Raw genomic sequence first — 23,562 nt, 5'->3', positions numbered from 1 at the left:
TGCTTTTGGCTTTGATTAGAAGCGGGCAGACGTAAATGTGGGTCTGGGACAGTCCGTCAAGTCAGTGTTGGGTGCTGAAGCAGACACTCAGCACTTTGCATTTGTTTGACTCAGGCCTTTACACAGAGCCAAGAACAGTGCTGCTATTAGCAATTCATCATGTGGTACAGGTTGTTAATTATACTGGCGTAAATCCACTCTTATTTGTGTTAGGCCAGTGTGTGTGTGTGTGTGTGTGTGTGCGTGTGTGTGTGTGTGTGTGTGTGTGTGTGTGTGTGTGTGTGTGTGTGTGTGTGTGCGTGTGTGTGTGTGTGTGTGTGTGTGTGTGTGTGTGTGCGTGTGTGTGTGTGTGTGTGCGTGTTTGCATGAGCGTATCAGTGCACAGCACGTCCAACTCACTCAAAATGACTTGGCCTTTACAGCTTGGGTTTCTGTAGTAACCCGACATCAGTTCGGTTCTGTGCTGCACCCGATCAGTGACTGTGCATCTGTGTGAGTGTGTGTGTGTGTGTGTGTGTGTGTGTGTGTGTGTGTGTGTGTGTGATCAGTGACTGTGCATCTGTGTGTGTGTGTGTGTGTGTGTGTGTGTGTGTGTGTGTGTGTGTGTGTGTGAGATCAGTGACTGTGCATCTGTGTGAGTATGTGTGTGTGTGAGCAGTGACTGTGCATCTGTGTGAGTGCCATGTGCAGCAGTGTCATTAGTGAAGCAGTGTGCGCCATGCTTCACTGTGCCCGTTTGGTTTCATCTCGCTTAACGATGACTCCATTTGGAGCCTTTAATTAAGACTGCGGGCAGCTTTGAGAGACATATCTCTGCATTTAGACGTCTTTGTGTTGTGGAAGGGCTGGAGGAGCATATATTATGTGTTGATGGGTAACACTTCAGTCTTTGGTTCTTGATCGGATGTACATTGCATCGCATGTTCTGGTTATTTTGTTCGCTGGAGCCCAGCTATGAGCCATAGCGTCCACTATCTCCTGGGTAAAGGTCACACTGACATCCAGGCGACCTGGTGGGGTGTCCACAATGGGCTACGACTCATGCTACGTACTCACAACATTGTGAGTTTGAATCTCTGCACCATAACCTTTTCTTTTTTATTGCACGTCATTTCCTCCCTCTCTGCCGCCTTTCCTGTCAGTCTGCATGCTACAATGCCATACATTTCTCAATTTTCAAATAAAGTTCACACTAACATCATATGAAGCCATATGCACTAACCCCTGCTTCAGAACTCCATTTCTGCAGGGGATGTAACCTTTATCAGACATATTTACATTCCTCATCTGACACATGCTATCCCATTTACGATTGGCTATGTGACGGTTCAGTGCCCTTTATAGTTCACCTGCTACTTGTGTTCACGACTTTGTGCACTGTCACAGTATTTTTCTCCCAAATCTCAATAGATGCATTACAGTCAGGCTAAACAGACAGCCTCAGCATACATATTTGAACAATCCATAGATTTGTTATACTTAGACCACCGCACTGGTTCTAGTAGCTGTTTGTCATTTCGCCGTGACCGAGTTATTTTGCGATGAGCTGGATCTGTTACAATATGCTACCATCTTATCAGCAACATGGCTCTCAATGCGTCAAGAGAATCACACAAAGCGAAGAGGCCCGTGGCTTGGGAACAGCAAGCAGGAGGGAGTGGGGGCGGGGGCAGTGGTAGAGAGGGAGGGGGGGGGAGGTCAGTGGTGGCCGGTCGTCGGTTCAATCCCCGGGACCGGCAGGATGAATCTGGGTGGGGAAAGTGAAAAGGCAGCGCTTGCCCCTCCCCCATTACCACCACCGAGGTGCCCTTGAGCAAGGCCCTCAACCCCAACTGCTCCAGTGGAGCTGATCAGTGGCCAGCAGATCAGACTGTGGTTGTACTGGTCAGCTTCCAGGTATGAATGTGAGTGTGTGTGTGAATGTGAACAGGGCACTCCTGAAAAAGAGAGCATTGCTCTTAGTGAGACTCCCGCTGTATAAATAAAAGGTAAAAAAAAAAAGCAGGGAAAACTGGCGTGTCACTGAAAAGCGACGGGGGGAGTAATCATCTTTTTCTGCACAGCCTCATTAGGAAAAAAAGAGCAGAGTGAAAAGATAATCATCCCGTCTTTGAAACGTACTCAAAAGGCTTTTTAATGAAAGATTTATTACTCTCTGCCTGCCCGGCCCAGTTATCAGCATCTCCTCATGAAACTGTCACAGGCCCTGCTGCCGTGTCAGTGTGCTCGCTCAGATGGTGCATGGTGATGCTCTCATTTGATTTTTGCTGAAAGTGAAAAGAAAGCTGCCAGTCCCCGAGCTGCCAGTCCCTGAGCTGCCAGTCCCTCAAGCTGCCAGTCCCCCAAGCTGCCAGTCCCTCAAGCTGCCAGTACCTCAAGCTGCCACTCCCCCAAGCTGCCAGTCTCTGAGCTGCCAGTCCCTCAAGCTGCCAGTCCCCCAAGCTGCCAGTCCCTCAAGCTGCCAGTCCCTCAAGCTGCCACTCCCCCAAGCTGCCAGTCCCCCAAGCTGCCAGTCCCTGAGCTGCCAGTCCCTGAGCTGCCAGTCCCTCAAGCTGCCAGTACCTCAAGCTGCCACTCCCCCAAGCTGCCAGTCTCTGAGCTGCCAGTCCCTCAAGCTGCCAGTCCCCCAAGCTGCCAGTCCCTCAAGCTGCCAGTCCCTCAAGCTGCCACTCCCCCAAGCTGCCAGTCCCCCAAGCTGCCAGTCCCTGAGCTGCCAGTCCCTGAGCTGCCAGTCCCTCAAGCTGCCAGTGCCCCAAGCTGCCACTCCCCCAAGCTGCCAGTCCCCCAAGCTGCCAGTCCCTGAGCTGCCAGTCCCTCAAGCTGCCAGTCCCTGAGCTGCCAGTCCCTCAAGCTGCCAGTGCCCCAAGCTGCCATTCCCTCAAGCTGCCAGTACCTCAAGCTGCCACTCCCCCGAGCTGCCAGTCCCCCGAGCTGCCAGTCCCTCAAGCTGCCAGTCCCTCAAGCTGCCAGTCCCTCAAGCTGCCAGTCCCTCAAGCTGCCAGTCCCCCGAGCTGCCAGTCCCTCAAGCTGCCAGTCCCCTGAGCTGCCAGTCCCTCAAGCTGCCAGTCCCTCGAGCTGCCAGTCCCTCGAGCTGCCAGTCCCTCGAGCTGCCAGTCCCTCAAGCTGCCAGTCCCCTGAGCTGCCAGTCCCTCAAGCTGCCAGTCCCTCAAGCTGCCAGTCCCTCAAGCTGCCGGTCCCTCGAGCTGCCAGTCCCTCGAGCTGCCAGTCCCTCAAGCTGCCAGTCCCCTGAGCTGCCAGTCCCTCAAGCTGCCAGTACCTCAAGCTACCAGTCCCTCAAGCTGCCAGTCCCCCGAGGTGCCAGTCCCCCGAGGTATCAGTCCCCCGAGGGAGGTGGTGGATTGGAACAAATTGAAGAAGGCACTTTGGACTTTGTCAGTCTTTAACCTCTCTCTTGTTCTAACTCTCACTTCTTTTCTCTCTCTCTCTGTCTCTCTTTCATGCACTCCAAAACGTGCATACAAGAAAATAAACTATAGTGCATTTGGTTCATCCGGTTAAAAAAGCGGATCCATCGGACACAGAAACGGTCTGTGCTCCAAAAAACAATTCTGCTCTGAAAACAGGGCAGCGTTCACACAGGATGTGTGTGAAAGCTTTGGAAATCATGTTGAGAGCGCTTCCATTGTGCACAAAACACAGCGCAGGTAGTGCTTTTTGTGTGCTTTGTTTTGTTTCCCCCTGCAGTCGTGTGCAGTACAGTTCAGGACACAACGATCACACGGACGGTAGCCAGCTGGTTTCGTCTGTTTGATGTTGTTGACTGTGAACATGAAAGCCAGATTATTGCCAATTCTGGCAGCAGCGGAGGTTGAAGATCCCTCTGGGAGGAGAAGAGGTAGGAGGAGTGAAAAGAAGAGCTTTTCTTCCAAAGGTTCAACTTTTTTCAGCTTAAAACGCCCAGAGCACTCCGCCAAAAACACTAGATGCCACCAGCGCTTAAACGCCACGTGCGTTCCTTACCTACAGTAGTGCGTCGTTACATAGAGAATGAATTGCAGAAAGGCGTTGGCAGCTCAAATAAGCGCGTTGGGTGTCTGTGCACGCCACCATAGTCAACTAGAAATACTAGTGGAATATGCGTGCACACGTATGGACTGCGTGTTGGCAGGCTGGCTGTGGTTCCGGCGCTGTCTTCCCAAGAAGACCCATAGATGTCATAAAAACAGTTGAAAATAGCCCACCAACAGATACAAAAACATGAGCATAATGTGTTTAATGTACTGTACATAGGGAACTGCAGCGATCAGATTTGCATAAAAAAATTAAATCACGATTTGCCTCTGCCTGGAGGTCCAGGTCGATCCCCCAACAGGTCCTCAACTGGAGCCCGACTGCGGACGCTGCACTCCGGCTGATCCGCGCGTTGGAGGCTGCGCAGCCGTTGCACAGGCATTCCAAGTTCTGCCATTAATCTGCGCATTCGGCCATTAATCGGCCCTAATTACCTAATTAAAAAATCTGTCTCCGTTAGGTCACCTGAGGTGCTCTTTACACTTGCTGAAAGATTCAGCATGATTAAAATGCCATAGCTGTGGCCGAACACAATTCTGCTCACTCGCACACAGTCACGTCTGCCTTCACATTCTTAGTATAGGACTTCTAGCGTGCCTCGCACACTTTTTTTCCCAGCACCGCGCGCGGAACACCTCGCCTTACTATAGTAGTGCGATAAATGTGATGCCTTTATCTGTCTTTCTGTCTTTCTCCTCCTCTCTCTATCGTCTGTCTCACATTCTCACTCCCTCTCTCCTCTCCTTCTTTCCTCTTATCTTATCCTGCATGACCGTCCCCGCCGTCCCCAGACGGTGTCTGTCCTACCGCGGATCACTCTCGTAACTATGGTAACCGGCTTGCCACCATGGTGGAAAACATCATTATGCTTGCACAGAAAGAGATATTTCCCCCCCGCAAAGTAGTGTGGTAGGACAGCCTTGGCGCTCAGTAATTTCCATATGTTATGATATAATCAGCTCTTCAGCCTTTAGCAACGCTTAATTGATTTTCATAGCCTCCCTCAATAGATTTGAGATCCCCCCCCCTCCTTTTTAAACGCTTTCCTCCGTTTTTCACTATCCATTTTCCCTGTGCTGTGTTATTCAAAGAATGGTTTATTAGATAGCTAGTTTAATGATCTGCTGCAGCTCGCCGTTTATGACTTAACCGCGAGACATGCAAGCTAATTACACGTTGGACTGATGGGGAACATTGTGAACAATGTTGTCCTGCAAAGACAGAGCCCTCCTCGATCTCCTCCTTCATCACAACCACTTAAACCTATCTCCCTGTTTGATCAGCACATTAGGCCGTATCAGTGCACCGCCAGGAAAATCACATTACCGCCTTTCCGGGTGAAGAATGCGTCAAGACGCATCATGACTTAATGCTGTGGTCTTGAAAATACATTGGATGCATTTCAAATCCCCTGTAATGCCCAGCTTTTCTCCAGCCGTCTCTCTCCCTCACTTTCTTTCTCTTTATCCCCCCCCCCCTCTCTCTCTCTCTTTCTCTCACTCTCTCTAACTCTTTTTCTCACCCTCCCCTCTCCCTTCCCTCCTCCATAGCAGATATGACATCACCTGGCAAAATGGAATGAATTGCAATCATCTTTTCATCCCTTTTTGCTCCCGCTCTATCTCAATGTCATGCACATTGAGTTAAGCATTACATTGCCAAGTTCATTTGAACGCACACTGTTAGCTGCTAGAGAGAGATAACGTACCGCTATTGTGAGGAGGGAGGGAGGGAGGGAGGGAGGGAGAGAGAGAGAGAGAGAGCGAGAGAGAGAGAGAGAGAGAGAGAGAGAGAGAGTGAAGGACAGAGAGAGAGAGATAGTTGAACATGAGGAAAGTGGGCCCACATTATTAGATGGAGAGATTACAGCAGCCTTGTGTATTCTGTTTGATTTTTTTTATCAAGTGTTTCTTTTTTCATGTCCCGCAACCCTCCGATAGATGTGCAGTCGCCAGCCGCTTCTTTTCACCTGACAGTGAGGAGTTTCACCTGTAGGACGTAGTGCGTGGGAGGTGTAAGAAGATCACACTATTCCCACCCGGTTCCCTAGCCCCCCGAGCAGGTGCCCCGACCACCCAGAGGAGGCACTAGTGCAGTGGCCAGGACACACATCCTTAATTAGTCTTCCCATGAGCAGGCACGGCCAATTGTCCCCGTGTGGACGCCCGACCAAGCTGGAGTTAACATGGGCTCCAACCTGCGACCCTTGGTGTTGGTAGGCAGGGAATCTACCGATGCGCTCGCCCGATGCCCAGAGTTCAAGCCTATTCTGTTTGATGTCCAGGCCCAAAGACGACAGTACAGTGTTCATCTAGCGCTGTTGTTATGCTAAGGTTCATCAAGCCTAATACTCCTGGACTACTTGATTATGCTGAACGGACACTGCTGGTTCCATACCGAGTTGGTTCTATACCGAGCTGTTTCCATACCGAGCTGCGTTAAAATGATTTATGGACCCATAATGTCCACTGTGCTCATAAGGCCAACTGCATCATAAACACAAGAGTGTAGGGGCTTGGCCCTCGCACAAATATACACACACGCACAAAACACATCTGCACACATGCACACAGCCACACACACAATCCTGATAGATACTATAGACCAGAGGTTCTCAAATGTGTTTCAGCCAAGGACCCCTTATAAGATAGAAAATATACCGGGGACCCCCTCATTCTGATTTGTGATTTTGGGCTCAGCTTGCTTCCATGGTAACGTGCTTGACATTTAAATTGATAGGTTTGTCAGATTAGAATGTAATCCATGAACCGTTTTAGATTTAAAGCATAACATATTTTCGTTGAACTATGAAGCTTTTGCACACAAAAAAAGTTTTTTTGTTTTTTGTTTTTTCCCCTGAAAACTTTTCGCGGACCCCCTGGCAAAGTGCCATGGACCCCTGGGGGTCCCCGGACCCCAATTTGAGAACCACTGCTATAGAAAGCTATTCCTCCTGCGCACACCGTGTTCCTTCACGGCTGTACCTCCTATCTTGTGTTCCTCCACCTCCAGAGAGGTTGTTTTCATGGAGATCTGTGTAATTAGATTGCTATTTAATCCTCCCGCCTGTGTGAATAGAACTGCTATATTTGATTCTGTGTCCAATCAACACAATTCACCGTGTCAAGCGTGTCTCTTAAAGGAGAACACGGGTCAATTGAACGCCACATCCAGAGATTTCAAACATCTCACTTAGAGATTTCTGCCCTTTATCAAGTTGAAACCTTGCCAAGCGCTGGCACGGTTTGTTAAAAACGAGCCTCCTCCTATTTGGTATTGAGTTTCTGATTTTCTTTGCTTCCCCCGCAGATGATGCGTTTCAATGGATTGTGGCAGATCTTGGAAGACACATCCAGTTTTGATGTTAATAGAGTGCCTGTTTGACAACAGTTCTCTGTGTGTGTGTGTGTGTGTGTGTGTGTGTGTGTGTGTGTGTGTGCGCGTGTGCGTGTGCGTGTGCGTGTGTGTGTGTGTGTGTGACAGAGATAGTAGAGGCATCACTGACGCACACTTAAAATAGGCTCAATTCAAATGGGCGTGCATAATCATAGCTTTTATAGCGGCCCACATCTTGCACATTATAAACGCTGACTGGGAACCCAAGGAGTCGCAAAATTAAATTTTAACACCTTTTACACCAATGTGATCAGTGTAGGTGGTGCTCACCGAGCTGCCAAGTATATGCCACAGCTGCTCAGACAGAAACGGGCGTGCAACGGTGCAAAACGGGTCATTTAAAGGAAAAGCTGGACCTGTCGTCACGCAGCGAATTGTGCTCACGGATGGTGCCGGCTGGTTAGCGGGTGTCTAGGGTCGCAGAGGGCGAGCGCAGACGCTCTTTACTCAGGCAGACGGAGTGGGGACGGGAGCTGGGTAGAGCGGAGGACCTGAGCCTGCTCTTCCCCCGGGGCCAGATCACATAGCGTTGGCATCGAGCATAGCAGGGATGAGGAATTTTCACAGTCTGTCCCACTTCAGCCCACCCCCTAACCCCGCACCCAGCCTATCGCCTGTCTGCTCCCCCCCGTGCCGCGTCACGCTCGCCCGCTGTCCTTGACCCCGTATTGCCATGTCGTAATTTGACTATTTCACTTCATCTTGCCATCGTTGTATTACCATAGAATCTAGATAATGGGCTCATCCGAAGGTGCCGATGAGCCCTCCCCTGCTCAGACATCAAAGCGAGCACAGCGGTGCCTCACTCCTTCATTTTTAGCAGCCGATTGTAGTTTTGCCAGAGGGTTATTGGTTATTGAGAGCGGTAGATGGAGTATGATTTAAATGGCCCTTCAGAGGCGAGATGCGGACTGAGTGGAACTGCGGTGTCCACTAAAAACAGTTTTATTGATCTCTTCTGTCCCTCCTACTCTCTAAATCTCTCTTCTTTCTCTCTCTCGTCTGTCCCTTTTGACTGCGGCCGGTGAAGCAGGCTTTTTTCTGCGCACCAAACTGAAAAACACATGCATATGCACCATGGCCATGCAGGTCCAGCTGTTAGCGAGGGGGGAGTCAGTCCCACTGTCCCAATATTCGAATATGAACATTTTATATTCTATTATTATTATTATTATTATTATTATTATTATTATTAACATTACAAAAAAAACTGGCCAAGTTGGCATTGGCAGCATAAAAAAACAACATACATTTAGGTTTCATACAAAAACACAAACATTATGAACAGGCACATTTGGATTGCATACATGTAGGCATTCTCGTGAGAGCTTGCACTGCTGCCCGTCTGTCTGCCTGCCTTGTGGTATCTGAGATAAAATTGTGTGCAAACTACGTAGCTAAGCTAGTTAGGTTACCGTTAGCCGCCTGTGGAGCTACGGCTGCTGAATAGGGACAAACCAGACTACAGCAAGGCAAAACACTATTCACCCAACTTCACTATCTTCCAAAGGCTCTATTGAGTTCAGTTTTTCATCTACAGTGAAGATTCAACCATCAGATGAAACTAGACGATCTAACGAATCCAGTGTTATCAAGCTTGTCATGCAGGGCCGGGAAGCTGTTGCAATAACGCTCTTTTGGCGAGGGAAAAACGATATGAATTAGCGCGATTAAATACACTGTTACAGACATAATATAATAATAGTATATATATTTGAATATATTCGAACGAATACATGTATGTATTTTTTAGAAGGAATATTCGAATATCATTTTTGACCAATTTTGACAGCCCTATCCCACTGTATATCTGACAGGAAGGCTCCCGTGACAGCAGTGTCAGAACCTGCAAAGCCCTGTCAGGGGCACCGGCTGTGAACTTTGACCCTGCCACATACAGTTTCTCACACACACACACACACATACATACAGAGGCCGGCACACATCCACACAAGGAAATAAATGTACCTGGGTAAGCTAAGGACTGGCGTCTGTACCAGCCGAGTCGTGATATCATTAAACTGAACTTCAGCATTATGCGGAGGCTCAGTTGGCTTGGCAACAGCACACCGTGATATTTCCTGATGTTTTGATTTAAATTAATTTCACCTTTCCTGCCCCCATGCTCTCCCTCTCTCATTCTGTAGTTCCTCCGTACTTTTCACAAGTGCACCCTTTTGTCTCTGAACAGTGCTAAACCTCCGCCCGCCAGAGTGCCCTTGAGCGGATGGAGGGGGGTGTTGAGGGAGGGGGGAGGAGGATGTTGAGGGAGGGGGATGTTGAGGGAGGGGGATGTTGAGGGAGGGGGGAGGAGGATGTTGAGGGAGAGGGGAGGAGGATGTTGAGGGAGGGGGGAGGAGGATGTTGAGGGAGGGAGAGGAGGATGTTGAGGGAGGGGGGAGGAGGATGTTGAGGGAGGGGGGGGGAGGATGTTGAGGGAGAGGGGATGAGGATGTTGAGGGAGGGGGGAGGATGATGTTGAGGGAGGGGGGAGGAGGATGTTGAGGGAGGGAGAGGAGGATGTTGAGGGAGGGGGGAGGAGGATGTTGATGGAGGGGGGAGGAGGATGTTGAGGGAGGGGGGAGGAGGATGTTGATGGAGGGGGGAGGAGGATGTTGATGGAGGGGGGAGGGAGGGGGGAGGAGGATGTTGAGGGAGGGACTCGAGGGAGAGGAGAGGGGAGGAGGATGTTGAGGGAGGGAGAGGAGGATGTTGAGGGAGGGGGGAGGAGGATGTTGAGGGAGGGAGAGGAGGATGTTGAGGGAGGGGGGAGGAGGATGTTGAGGGAGGGGGGAGGAGGATGTTGAGGGAGGGGGGAGGAGGATGTTGAGGGAGGGGGGAGGAGGATGTTGAGGGAGGGGGAGGAGGATGTTGAGGGAGGGGGGAGGAGGATGTTGAGGGAGGGGGGAGGGGGATGTTGAAGGAGAGGGGGAGGAGGATGTTGAGGGAGGGGGGAGGGGGGAGGGGGATGTTGAGGGAGGGGGAGGAGGATGTTGAGGGAGGGGGGAGGAGGATGTTGAGGGAGGGGGAGGAGGATGTTGAGGGAGAGGAGAGCGAGACAGAGATGGATATAGACGGGGAGAGAGCGTGGCGTGCAAATGTCACACATCTCCGTGTGCTCATTAACAGGATCCACATTAGTCTTGCATCCCATCCCCTGCACCCCCTCCCCCCTCTCCCTGCTCCCTTCACCCCTCCCCCTCTCCACCTGTCCACGCTGTTCCCCCCAAGGAGAAAGGACAGCGCACATTTGGATCCTGGTCTTTAAAGAGGAATGACCACTAACCTGTAAATAATGCATGCGCTGTTCCGACATGTGTCACAGTTGGCCGTGTCCTGTCCGGTCCGATAGGAGAGGCTGTTGGGAAGATAAGAGTCGTGAATGAGTAATTACAGGACTTGTTTAGCCGCTCCCCTCACCACCTTACTTTCTCATCGTGTCTTTGTCATCCCTCGTTAGCAGGGGCCGAAGCAAACGAGGGCGAGGAGGAGTCAGGCTGCCCTCGGCCCTGTGTCCCCCTGCGGCCAGTGCAGGAAGGGGGGTGCTTCGTTTTGCCCATTAGTTGAGGTTCAGCTGATTGGAGATCAGATAAAGCGGCGATACACAGGGCAACTTGAAAGGTAGTGCTGCCCCAGGAGTTGTCTCAGCATCGTTACATTAACTACCATGAACTACATGAACTTCTTGTTGTCACAAAGTATTAAAGGGAGATGTTTACTCTTAATTCATTCTTGCCTTGTTAGTGTTATAGTGTCCAACAACTGCCTCGTACTGTATAACAGCCTTTAGACTCACATCTGCGACATGCACCCCTTCCCCACACACACACACACACCCCACCCCCCTCCCACACACACACACCTGATTTCGGAGAACATCAAGTCCCTCCTGTAGGGGAATTACACATTATTACTGTATGCCTACTCTTATCCTGATGGCCCACTGGCAGATGCAGACATAAATACTTTTCAAAATGTACACATTCACTGGGCAAAATAAGAAAACTACACATGGCATTGAGTATTTAGTCCAGCATGGAGAATCTGGCCCTAACTAAAGTGTCATATTTCATTTTCAAGCCTTTATCGGCCGATACCGATGACGTGCAGATATCATTGTGCATCCCTAATTTGGGTAACTTCAAAACTACACAACACTGTATTTATTTAGAATCTGTCTGAGAGCAAATGTGTTTTTGCATAGCACACACAGTAGAGTTTGTTTTATGACAACCCTTTTGGCAGTGTAGTATTGGTCCCTATTGATGTCAGTCTGATAGTCATTCTCAATTCACATTCAAACCAATCAATATCCTATTCCTCACATTCAAAACAATCAATATCCTATTCCTCACATTCAAAACAATCAATATCCTATTCCTCGCCTCTCTCTGTCAGTGGTATGTCCTTATTTGATTGTATCATCACTGTCTCTCTGAGATGAACTGCCATGGCTGTCCTGAGCTATGGTCTTAAGTAGCTCCCTGTCCCTCCAGGGGCCGCTAAACACAGGGTGGTGTCCCTGAATTGAGCAATTTGGTTACATGCTTGAAATGCTCAATGGCTTTCTTATTGGATTAGCATGTGGTAATGTGAATATAGATTGACAGTAAGTGCAGTTCCTCTCCTCGTAAATAATGGCATATTACCGTGAACATACAGTGGACTCACTTCACTAAGCACATGGACCAGTAATCAATCCTCTGCAGGTTGGCTTTTACGGTGAAGCCACGCTGTTGACTTGTTGTTGTTCTAGACGGTTTTCACGGAATTGTCAGCCCTGCTCTGCTCCTTCTTCTTCTTTCTTTTTTCTGTCCATAGCAAACACTGTAACAGGAAGTGAGCTGGGGTTCAATTTAGAATGTTTTTGTTGTCAAGTTAAAACCGTCTATATGTGAGATGGGTTGTAATGCTGTTAAAGTAAACAACTGCTGCATCAACAAAAAGCAGTCTTTGCAAACCCAGTTGTCTCCCAACGCTACAGTATATACCATTTAGAAATATACAGTTATGACGGTTATGGGTTCTGAAGTGCTCACAGAAAAGATGGCCGGCTTCTTGGAGCTGTTATTTACCAAGGCAATAGAGAGGTCCAGTAACGAGTCCGGAAATCATCGATGCTAACGCCCCTGGTTCCATACAGTTTTCGCCTATGGGAGTTTTGAATGGGTTTTTGGCGCGATGCTTCTAATAATCTCTCTGGGCAACGCTGGCTTAATCAAACGCGAACCAGTGTTTAGTAACATCATCTTCACACATGAAGACCACTTTTATGAGTTTTGAAGCTTTTACATGCCGTTAAACGGGCGGCTAGCTAGCAAACGGCTAAATGAGACTACACTGCTGAGTCGATGTGGATATATACGTCAATAACGTCACCACTTCAAAGGGCGAACACGGAAATTCTCTTTCCCTCACCTGGTTCAGCCCCGTTCAGCCCGAGGTAATCAGTGCACACATCCAACAACAGTCCAGGTTGACTGCTGACGTGACGTGAAGCCTATGCGACAGTGTGTAGTTCAGGATTAGCTTAGCTCGAGCATTTTACTTCTAGGGCTCGCATTTACGCTACAAAACTCATGAAAGTGGTCCTCATGTGTGAAGATTATCCCGCTGAACCTTGGTTCGCGTTTGATTAAACTTGCGTTGCCCACAGACATTATTTGAAGCATATCGCCAAAAACCCATTCAAAAATCCCATAGACAGAAACAGTGTGGAACCAGGAAGTTCGGGACTTCCGCATTCAGCCTACAAAAATACGTCATCCCTGGACCTCTCTATGGCCTTTATCCACCGCTCACACAGAGTGAGCAGCTACTCTACACTGGAGCAGCACTGTGGGTCAGCTGACTTGATTATTATTTTCATATTTGTTTATGTATAACTAAGTCATGTGAGCAGACATTTTTGAAAAGGTTGACAAATACAGAAATTCTCCTTTAAAGGACGGCTTTACCGTGGGGAATATGAATATATATCAATCTCACGCCCCTAAGGTTTTAGAATCCGTTGAAATATTTTGAAATTGGAGCTTCACTGCCTGACCTATCAGGCATCTCTCACATTTTTAGGTTCCCTCCCCGCTTGCGGAACTCGAGCGCCTATGAACTACAAGTCTTGTGAGCCATGGTCCCGCCTCTAGAGGTCCTCCACGCCCCTTCAGAGCTCTCGACGAAAAGCAAAAGGCAGCCATCTTGTTCACCCGCATAGCATACTGTAGCTAGGTTAGCTTTCCATAGCTCCTTGCCAAGAGACCATATCTCTGGAACGGAAGCACCAAAAGACACGGGACTGGCGGCATTGGAAAGCTCGTCAAATTTTACATCTAGTAGTAGGTGAGTTGAAGTAACGAAATCAACGCTGAGCAATGTACCCATTTTTACACATTTTTACAGAAAATAGTTACAACATCAGATGCGCGTAACTCCTACGAAAATGCCTTAAAATGCATGAAAAAATTTTTATGAAGACATCTCCCGACATATATACTACCGTTTACATTTGGTGCAATTTGGAGGCAATTTTATTTTCGATTTATTTCTTCTTCTTTGTATCTTTTATTGTCGAAGCCTTCTTCTTCTTCTTCTTCTTTGAGTTTTATGTCGGTTGGCAAACATATATGTGCATTACCGCCACCTACTGGAGTTTGATATCAGCCAAATGCCTGAGGGGTGGGCATGAAAACGAAGGCCACGCGAGCCCAGTGCATTGTGGGAAATGTAGTATTTCGGGTCCCCGCACCCGCCCCTCCCCTCCACCACCCCCCCCCCTCCACACAGAGTGGATTTCTGGTGATATCTCTGGCGGGAAACAACCAATTTCAAAAATTTCAACGGATTCGAAAACCTTAGGGGCGTGAGATTTAATATATATTCATATTCTCCACGGTAAAGCCGGCCTTTAAGGACACCTGGCAGTCTTATTATTAGTTATTGACTTTCTCTGCCCAGGATCACATAGCTGCAGAGGAGAGGATGGCCTTATGCCTGTTAAAGGCAAAGAAAGTATTTGGTTTTTTGTAGGGGTGCACCGATCGATCGACACGCAATCTGTATCGGCCGATTTGGACCTCAAATATGTGATCTGCTGTTTCCGATATTCCTTTAATGTTGCCGATCGCATAGCCGATCATGCTGCACGTGAGAAACATGAGGCAGCCCATTTTCATGTCTTCAATGTCTATCGTTTAACTTTCATGTTGTGCTCTAACGTTTATATCATTGTGTTGCAAAGCACACGCTTTGCTTTCGTCAGTGTACTCACCTCCATGCACACACCGCACCAGACTGTCAACACACCCCTTGCGTCTTTGAATCACACAAATCAGCTGGTGATTAGAGCAGCCTCAGCAGAGAGAAGTTACCTCCAGTCCTCCCGCCTACCGAGGCATTTGCATGCTGTTAAGTCCGTGTGTATTAAAGTCCCAGATTGACACGGTGGTACTGTGGTAGTCGGGGTAGTGCACGCGCACACACAGACAATTTCCACGCAAGCATTGATGTTCCCGCGGGCACTTTGAAGGAAGCGAAAGTGTGCTGCTGAGTATGTGGATGTGCGCTCCGTTCAGACGGACTTTCTTCCTTTCTTTGAACATCAGTTGAACATGTTCTAATCCCCTTCTTCCATGTGTGCGTATATGACCAACCAGTAAGTCATTATTATGTTAATATTCCTGTATTGCATTCCCTTTTGGTTTTAGATCGATCTACCTGCAATCATTGCAATAACGTTTGTTTAGGCGTGCACTTGCGGTTTGATTGTCTGTTGCGCTAATTAATGCCACTACTCAGATGGAGTTTAGCTGGTGTGTAGCTTGTGATTCTGTTGTTTCTCCCGTCATGTAACCCTGTCACCATTATGTAGATCGCACTCATAGTGCTGCTAATTATAACACTGTAACTCGGCCTCGATGGGCGGGTCGTTTTGATGTTCGTTCGATGCGGATCCCAATGTATGACGGTTATTGTGCATAACCCCGGTTCTATGAGTGGGAGCTCTTTGGCTTTAGTCATGGTTCAAGACTGGTGTTTAAGAGTAACTGACTTACAGTTTACCTAATTATCATTTATATATTATTAGTTGTTAATTATCACTATAATTGGCCTATATAACAGCAAGCTTGGTTACTGACCTGTTTGTATATTTTATTGCCTCCTTTTTCCAGACCACACACAATCCTACTATTCCTGTCATAATGCTGTAAAGAGCCTATACTGCTGTACTGTACTGAAGAGAACTGACAACTAAACGGTTGAACTCCCATCTGTCTCCTGCCTCGTGTTTTTACGGACACCCCAGGGCGTATATATATATATATCGGTGATCGGTAATCGGTAATCGGTGATCGGTCGATGATCGGTTGGGCAGATATTTCTCATAGGTGATCGGCAATCGGTGATCGGTGGCAAAAAACGTGATCGGTGCACCCCTAGTTTTTTGGCAAAGGGGCTCCGGTGTAATTAATGGGTTTGTTGGACGCCAGCGTAGAGGAGGTGACCCCGCCCATAATGCAGCGCAGCAGAGGAAGGTCACGCCCGCCTTCACTTTTCACCCAGATGAGCGGATCGATAAGCACTGATGGGGCGAGCAAGTCCTTTCAAAAACTCTCTCTTACTCTCTGTACCTGTCGCCCTGCCGCTGTCTACATCTCTTATTCCCTCCATCTTTCTTACCCACCCTCCACTCTCCCTCCATCTCTCTGACCCACCCTCCACCCTCCCTCCATCTATCTGACCCACCCTCCCTCCCTCCATCTCTCTTACCCACCCTCCACTCTCCCTCCATCTCTCTGACCCACCCTCCCTCCCTCCATCTCTCTTACCCACCCTCCACTCTCCCTCCATCTCTCTGACCCACCCTCCCTCCCTCCATCTCTCTTACCCACCCTCCACTCTCCCTCCATCTCTCTTACCCACCCTCCCTCCACTCTCCCTCCATCTCTCTTACCCACCCTCCACTCTCCCTCCATCTCTCTGATCCACCCTCCACCCTCCCTCCATCTCTCTTACCCACCCTCCACTCTCCCTCCATCTCTCTTACCCACCCTCCACTCTCCCTCCATCTCTCTTACCCACCCAACCCTCAACCCTCCACTCTCCCTCCACTCTCCCTCCATCTCTCTTACCCACCCTCCACCCTCCACTCTCCCTCCATCTCTCTTACCCACCCTCCACCCTCCACTCTCCCTCCATCTCTCTTACCCACCCTCCACCCTCCACTCTCCCTCCATCTCTCTTACCCACCCTCCACTCTCCCTCCATCTCTCTTACCCACCCTCCCTCCACTCTCCCTCCATCTCTCTTACCCACCCTCCACTCTCCCTCCATCTCTCTGATCCACCCTCCACCCTCCCTCCATCTCTCTTACCCACCCTCCACTCTCCCTCCATCTCTCTTACCCACCCTCCACTCTCCCTCCATCTCTCTTACCCACCCAACCCTCAACCCTCCACTCTCCCTCCATCTCTCTTACCCACCCTCCACCCTCCACTCTCCCTCCATCTCTCTTACCCACCCTCCACCCTCCACTCTCCCTCCATCTCTCTTACCCACCCTCCACTCTCCCTCCATCTCTCTTACCCACCCAACCCTCAACCCTCCACTCTCCCTCCACTCTCCCTCCATCTCTCTTACCCACCCTCCACCCTCCACTCTCCCTCTCGGACGGAGTTGATAAGAGAAAATAAGAGAGGCCAGCTCATTTCAGCAGGCCTCCCAGGGGAGAGCCGAGCTGACGGTGCCATTAACAGTATATTTATACACCCTCTCCCTACCTGCTGCTACAAGGTGAGCTCTCCAAAAGGTCACTGAGTGAGGTGGGAGTCCAAAGGCATCAAAACAAGCGCACAGATACCTCCACCCCCCCCCCCCCCACACACACACACACACACACACACACAGTATTAATAGACAGACTGGCAACAGGTGGTCATGAGTGTGTTTAATTAGGGCAAGGCTGCTAACACTGACTGATGATGCAGCACATTTATTCCCTGACTATAGATGCCATACACCCTTCACGCTGCATCATTATGCCCTGGGCACAGCTGTGCTTGAGGGGTGGGTGTGTGTGCGTCCGTGCGTGTGTGTGTGTGTGTGTGTGTGTCTGTGTGTGGATGCGTGCGTGTCTGTGTGTGTGTGTGTGTCTGTGTGTGGATGCATGCGTGTGCGTGCATGCGTGCGTGCGTGTGGGTGTGTGTGTGTGTGTCTGTCTGTGTGTGTGTCTGTGTGGATGCGTGCATGTGCGTGCGTGCGTCTGTGTGTGGATGCATGCTTGCGTGTGTGTGTCTGTGTGTGAATGAATGCGTGTGTGTGTGTGTGTGTGTCTGCCTGTGTGTGTGTCTGTGTGTGGATGCATGCGCGTGCGTGCGTGTGGGTGTGTGTGTGTCTGTCTGTCTGTGTGTGTGTCTGTGTGTGGATGCGTGCATGTGCGTGCGTGCGTGTGTGTGTGTCTGTGTGTGGATGCATGCTTGTGTGTGTGTGTCTGTGTGTGAATGCGTGTGTGTGTGTCTGTCTGTGTGTGTGTCTGTGTGGATGCGTGCATGTGCGTGCGTGCGTCTGTGTGTGGATGCATGCGTGCGTGCGTGTGTGTGTGTCTGTGTGTGAATGCGTGTGTGTGTGTGTGTCTGCCTGTGTGTGTGTCTGTGTGTGGATGCATGCTTGCGTGTGTGTGTGTCTGTGTGTGGATGCGTACGTGCGTGGTATGAGAGGACATCGGCGCCTGATCTTGACCAGGCTCCCCGAGGCTGCTCTCCTCAAAGGCGAGTGGTGTGTGTCCTCTGCCCTCCCTTCTTCACAGCCGCTTGGAAAGAGCCACTCATCTGGGAATAGCGGGTTGGCACTGGAGAGTTTGCTTAATACAATAACTCTCCATCTCTCTCTCTCTCTCTCTCTCTCTCTCTCTCTCTCTCTCTCTCTCTCTCTCTCTCCATCTTTTCATTGTCTCGCTTCCTCGTTCGCTTCTCCTCTTCCTCCCTCTCCTTCCTTCCCCCCCCCCCCCCCCCCCTCTTTTTCTCTTTCCTCCTCTCTCACACTTCCTCTCTCCCTCTTTATGTCATGCAGATCGGGGGAACTGTGTGGGAAACAAATTTAAGGATCATGGAAAAGAGATAGAATCTTTGATCTTGGCTATTTTGAACTGTGCTAATTTGTTGAAACAGAAAATAAATGGAAGATTCCAATCATTTTCCTAAACAGCGGCGACACACAGGTTCTTTATCATTTCTTCCATTTTGACGCCTGTTATTGTGTTTTGGACACAGCACATTGGGCATGGAGTTTCGTTGACAGTCTGGCGGCCGTGTCGACGCACACGCGACTATTGATGAATGCACACGGCAGCATTCCATTTCACCACATGACAAATGAACGTCGCATAACGTCAACAGTCATATAACACGTGTAATTGCGTTCACCATTCACCTATAGCCCATGGGCGCTCCTATTTGTTGGGCCGGTGACATTTGTGTAAGGGGAGCGTGGAGCTAATGTAGTGTGACAAAGGCAGCATTAGAATTGATGCTCGGCTCGCTGAGAAATCCCAGCGTGGAAATTGGAAACATGTACAGTAAGAAGAAGAAGCGTTCATAAAGAAAAGTCCGGGGTGCGTTCAGCCTCGCATGGATTACAAGAGGCTTATGCTGCTCAGTGTGTTCTACCATATTTAGTCTTTTATAAGAACCGTATTATCGCGCACAACTCTATCAAAGTGCTTGTTCCTTGCAGTATATGGCCAGATGACCCCGTAAAACACTGGCCACTAATCGTTCTCAATGAGTTTGTTTTAAGTTTAAAAAGTAATTAAATTGAAAATGAGTTTTAATCACCTACTGGATGGTACAGAAGGCCATATGGTGTGTGTGCAAACATCATTATGACTCCTCTCCTCTCCTCCGCCTGCCACCACTCCACACATCTGGACATGGCTTCCCATGCAGCACCACATGGCCGCTGCTTGCTTTTCCACTCACAGGCCGGTTTGATGAGTGTGGCGATGAGGAGATTATAGTCTGCCCTGTGAAACATCCAGGGGAGGGTAATAGGCTTTTTAGATGGTGTAAACTCCGCCGGTTGGAAGATCTATTCCTTGCTCAAGCCCTGTCGGAGAGGAGTTTCAACCCTGCAGTCTGCCCCATGCACTTTGTGGCTGCTGAGTGTACGTTGATTATCAGCGTGGCAGGTGAGAGAGAGTGTGTGTGCGTGTGTGTGTGTGTGTGTGTGTGTTTGTGTGTGTGTGTGTGCGTGCATGTGTGTGTTTTATTCCCACAAGTTTTGGACGAGGTTGGTATCTGGGGTTGATGATTTGGATTCTCTCAGCCTGTACCTCACAGTACTGGTCAAAACAGATAGGGATCTGAGGGCCGAGCCTCAGCAATTCACTCAACAAATTGCCCATTTTGTTTGTCTTGCTCCTTTGGGTAGACAACCCTCTATTTCGGCTGGCTAGATGCTATCGGGAGCCCCTTTGTATATACTGAATTTCCAACGGACTGCAAATGGCTTTTTCACAGGCTGTGGCTTTTTCAAAGCCCTTGGACTCACTAGATTAACATTACGTTGCACAGTTGGATAAGGCCAACTGCCAAATGTCTACTTTAGTATTTTAAGGGGCAATTCTTTTTTAATCCGTTCAGCCAATCACGTGGCAGCAGTGCAATGCATAAGATCATGCAGATACAGGTCAGCAGCTTCAGTTAATGTTCACATCAAACATCAGAATGGGGGAAAAACTGTGATCCCAGTGACTTTGATCGGGGCATAGTCTGACCAAAGACGATGGGATTTCAAGCAAGACGGCCCAACTTCAACTAACTTCCTGTCATTTTGGCACGCGGGTTTTGCTCAAGCCTTTCCACGGACACGCCCACTAAGAGATTTCCAGCAGGTCTGAGTCTATTGGAGTCAATGGGAAAAGTCAACGTGATCTCAGATGATGACAGATCCCTTCGCCCCCATATTCATTACAGGAAATATTCGGCCCATTCTCCGAAGCCACATATCTTCTGAATATTCTCACACTAAAATGGCATTTTCAGACAGATCAGGAGAAAATTGTACTCGTTCAAGACCTGTGGCTATCTCAGCAACACACTCTCACGAGATTTGGCAACAGGAACTCATGTTAGCAGGGAGCGATTAGCTAAAGCTACATGTGAAGTTTGTTGAGGTGGTAGCTAAATCTGTGGCTAGAAAAAATATTTTTTGAATGGAATATCTTAGTTTCAACTGTATTGAGCTAACAAGGGGCAGCTATGTGTTTATATGTGTGGTTTGTGTGGAGTTTGGGAACTCACGATCTCTATTTCAAGTGAGCTTGCTAGGTCAGCAACCCCGCGTCACCAGGCACAGTCCTCTCACGACACTTCAGGGGAGAGGTGACCACGTGACCATTTGGGAGACTTGCTGCTACCATTTGTTAGAATTGGCGAAGCCTGCGGTGACCCATTTATAGTAATATAATATCTATGGTCTGACTCACTGGAAGCAGCCTGCGGGGATAAGCTCTGCCATTTGTGCCGACCATTTCAGTCGGAGCGAAGGGAAATCCCTTTCCGCTCTTTGCGTGTCCGCTCTCAAATGCCTCCGCCGCTGTGAAACAACAACAACAACGTGCTAGCGTTGCTACACGCTGGAAATGGCAAGTTTTGACAAAGATTTGGATTGTGCAGTAAAGCAGATTGTGCAATAAAGCAGGCCTGCTTGGCACCTTCGGCGGGTGGTTGTAAAGTTCACGGAACATTTGTTTCTGCTGTACCAAGAGTGAGAGTCTGGCAAGCGAGACTAACCGGGGCGTGGTTGTTGGTGCCGGACGGGCTGGTAACTGCTGATCTACAACAGTCTCTAGAGTTTATACAGAATGGTGCGGAAAACGAAAAACCTCCAGTGAGCATTCTGTGGACAGAAAGGCCTTGTTGATGAGAGAGGTCAGAGGAGAACGGCCAGACTGGTTGGAGCTGACAGAAAGGCGACAGTAAGTCAGATAACCTCTTGACAAGTGTGGTGAGCAGAAAAGCATCTCAGAATGCAACACGTCAAACCTGGAGGCAGATGCCACTTTGGTAGCAATTTGACATTGAGCTGAAAACTGATACATGCCCAGTATTAGTCATGTGTTCCTGATAAAGTGTTTGGTGAGTGCATCTTTGCCATCTCTTTCTTAGAATGGGGATTCCATTTTTCAACCTCCTATTCCTTCAATTCCCATAAGTCCATAGCTCAGATCTGACTGTTGCTATTCAGATTAGCTATAAAGTAAACTGCTGAGTCATTGTATCAACAATTTATTTTAAAGATATCGCCACAAAAATAATTAATTCATAATTATAATTAATGAATCGCTCACATGTCATCAATGGGCAGGATCCTTCAGTGAGCTGATTCCATTCAAACCTAGCGAGCATATCTCAGCCGTCTCCTAACCTTGTGTTTGTGATTAAAGACTATATCCTGAGTGGCAGTGTTTCATAGCACGGGTCATCAAACCACTCTGGCCAAATTGAGCGAGATGATTGGCCAATAGATTAGTGCTGCAGTGGCTCTGCTATGATATCATCACAAAAGGACGCTAGTGCGCTAATAGCACTATGGGGCACATCCAGGTGAAAGCAACATGGGCCCTGCTAGCTACAGTACCACTGTGTACCCCCCAAACCCCCAACATGAGCCCAGCTAGCTACCACTGTGTACGCCCCAAACCCCCAAGCCCAAGTTACACTTATTCTTCTATGGGCTGTTCAATAGAGGCTCTAAGAGCAGTCACACATGCACAAGTACTGTTGCTGTTGCTAGACATACAGAGGACATTTGCCATGCTCTTACTGAATTATAATGTGTTCAGTGTCTCAAATGTTTCCTTCGCCCTGTGATTAGAGCATGTTATCTCAACACATAGAGCTTGACCAGGCCTTTTTTGGGTTCTCTTAGGGGACATTCACACCAAAAGCGTTTTTTTTCAGTCAGAACGCTATGAAAATCATGTTGAGAGCGCTTCCATTGTGCACAAAACACAGCGCATGGAGCGTTTTTTTGTGCTCCGTTTGTTTTCCCCTGTAGTCGCGCGCAGTACAGATCAGAACACAACGACCACAAGGACGGTAGCCAGCTGGTTTTGTCTGTTTGATGTTGTTCACTGTTAACATGAAAGCCAGATTATTGCCAATTCTGGCAGCAGCGGAGGTTGAAAATCCCTCGGGAGGAGAAAAGGTAGGAAGAGTGAAAAAGACGAGCAGGGCGCTTTTCCTCTAATGTTCAACTTTTTTCAGCTTTAAAACGCCCACAGCGCTCCTCCAAAAACAACAGACGCCACCAGCGCTAAACGCCAGGTGCGTTCATTAAAAGAGGAGCACGTTTAGCGCGTCCTTACACAGAGAATGAATTGCAGAGAGACGCTGGCAGCTCCAAAAACGCTTTTGGTCTGAATGTCCGCTTAGCGGCCGTGTCCACAGGAAGTGTTTTTTGAGCTGCCAGCGCCTTTCTGCAATTCATTCTCGATGGTAAGGACGCTGTAGGAGCGCGCCCCTTCACAGCACCGCACCTGGGGCCAGTTGCACCAACTGGTCTTACACTGGTCTTAAGCTAAGTTGGTCGTAACTTTACGACCTAACAGCTACGCCGGTTGCACCAAGACGGCTTAAGCCTTCTTTTCACTACGACCAGGCGTAACTCTTACGCCTGGTCAGGAGGAGGCGTAGAGCCTGCCTGTAACAGAGATCTCCGTGTCTTATCAGCGGAGACCTTTTTGAGTCCTTACCGTCATCGTCACCGTCACCGTCGTAACACAGCCATCGAAGCATGATGTTAGATTATAACGAACTAGTTGTGTGGCTTAGCCTTCCCAAATGTTGCCGTTAATTTTTTAGAATTTAATACAGAGAATTGGGAACGTTACATTCAATTTCATTCAGACTGTCTGTCTGGCTCAATCACCGCCATTTTTCCCCCGGAGCGAGGGAGGGTGGGATGAGGGAGGGTGTAGTGATGCACATACACTAGTGGCTGATAGAGCGTAGTGGCACAGTGACGCTCCAAGCAGGTCGCGAGGCACATTTTTGCAACATCATCCAATCAGGGTGCATTCCCTGGCAATTCACATGGACGCGCATTGCTACGACCGGCGTAGGTTAGACCAGACGTAAG

General features: G+C 48.9%; 2 protein-coding genes across 2 annotated transcripts in view; one reads left to right on the top strand and one right to left on the bottom strand.

Moving 5' to 3' along the window:
* Window positions 1-23,562, top strand: part of dock1 (dedicator of cytokinesis 1) — a 292,156-nt gene that overhangs the window by 126,626 nt on the left and 141,968 nt on the right. The window lies entirely within an intron of this gene.
* insyn2a (inhibitory synaptic factor 2A) overlaps window positions 1-23,562 on the bottom strand; it is a gene marked incomplete at both ends in the record, with an annotated part of 28,432 nt that overhangs the window by 3,197 nt on the left and 1,673 nt on the right. Inside the window, one exon of the mRNA XM_083635510.1 lies at window positions 10,715-10,786. Within this exon, the coding sequence (XP_083491636.1) occupies window positions 10,715-10,786 (72 nt within the window). The remainder of the gene's footprint in view (window positions 1-10,714; window positions 10,787-23,562) is intronic.

This window comes from Poromitra crassiceps, assembly GCF_964638095.1.
Source record: "Poromitra crassiceps genome assembly, chromosome: 4".
NCBI classification, from domain to species: Eukaryota; Metazoa; Chordata; class Actinopteri; order Beryciformes; family Melamphaidae; genus Poromitra; species Poromitra crassiceps.
The sequence above is the reverse complement of the archived record's forward strand: the minus strand, read 5'-3'. Positions and strand labels throughout refer to the sequence as shown.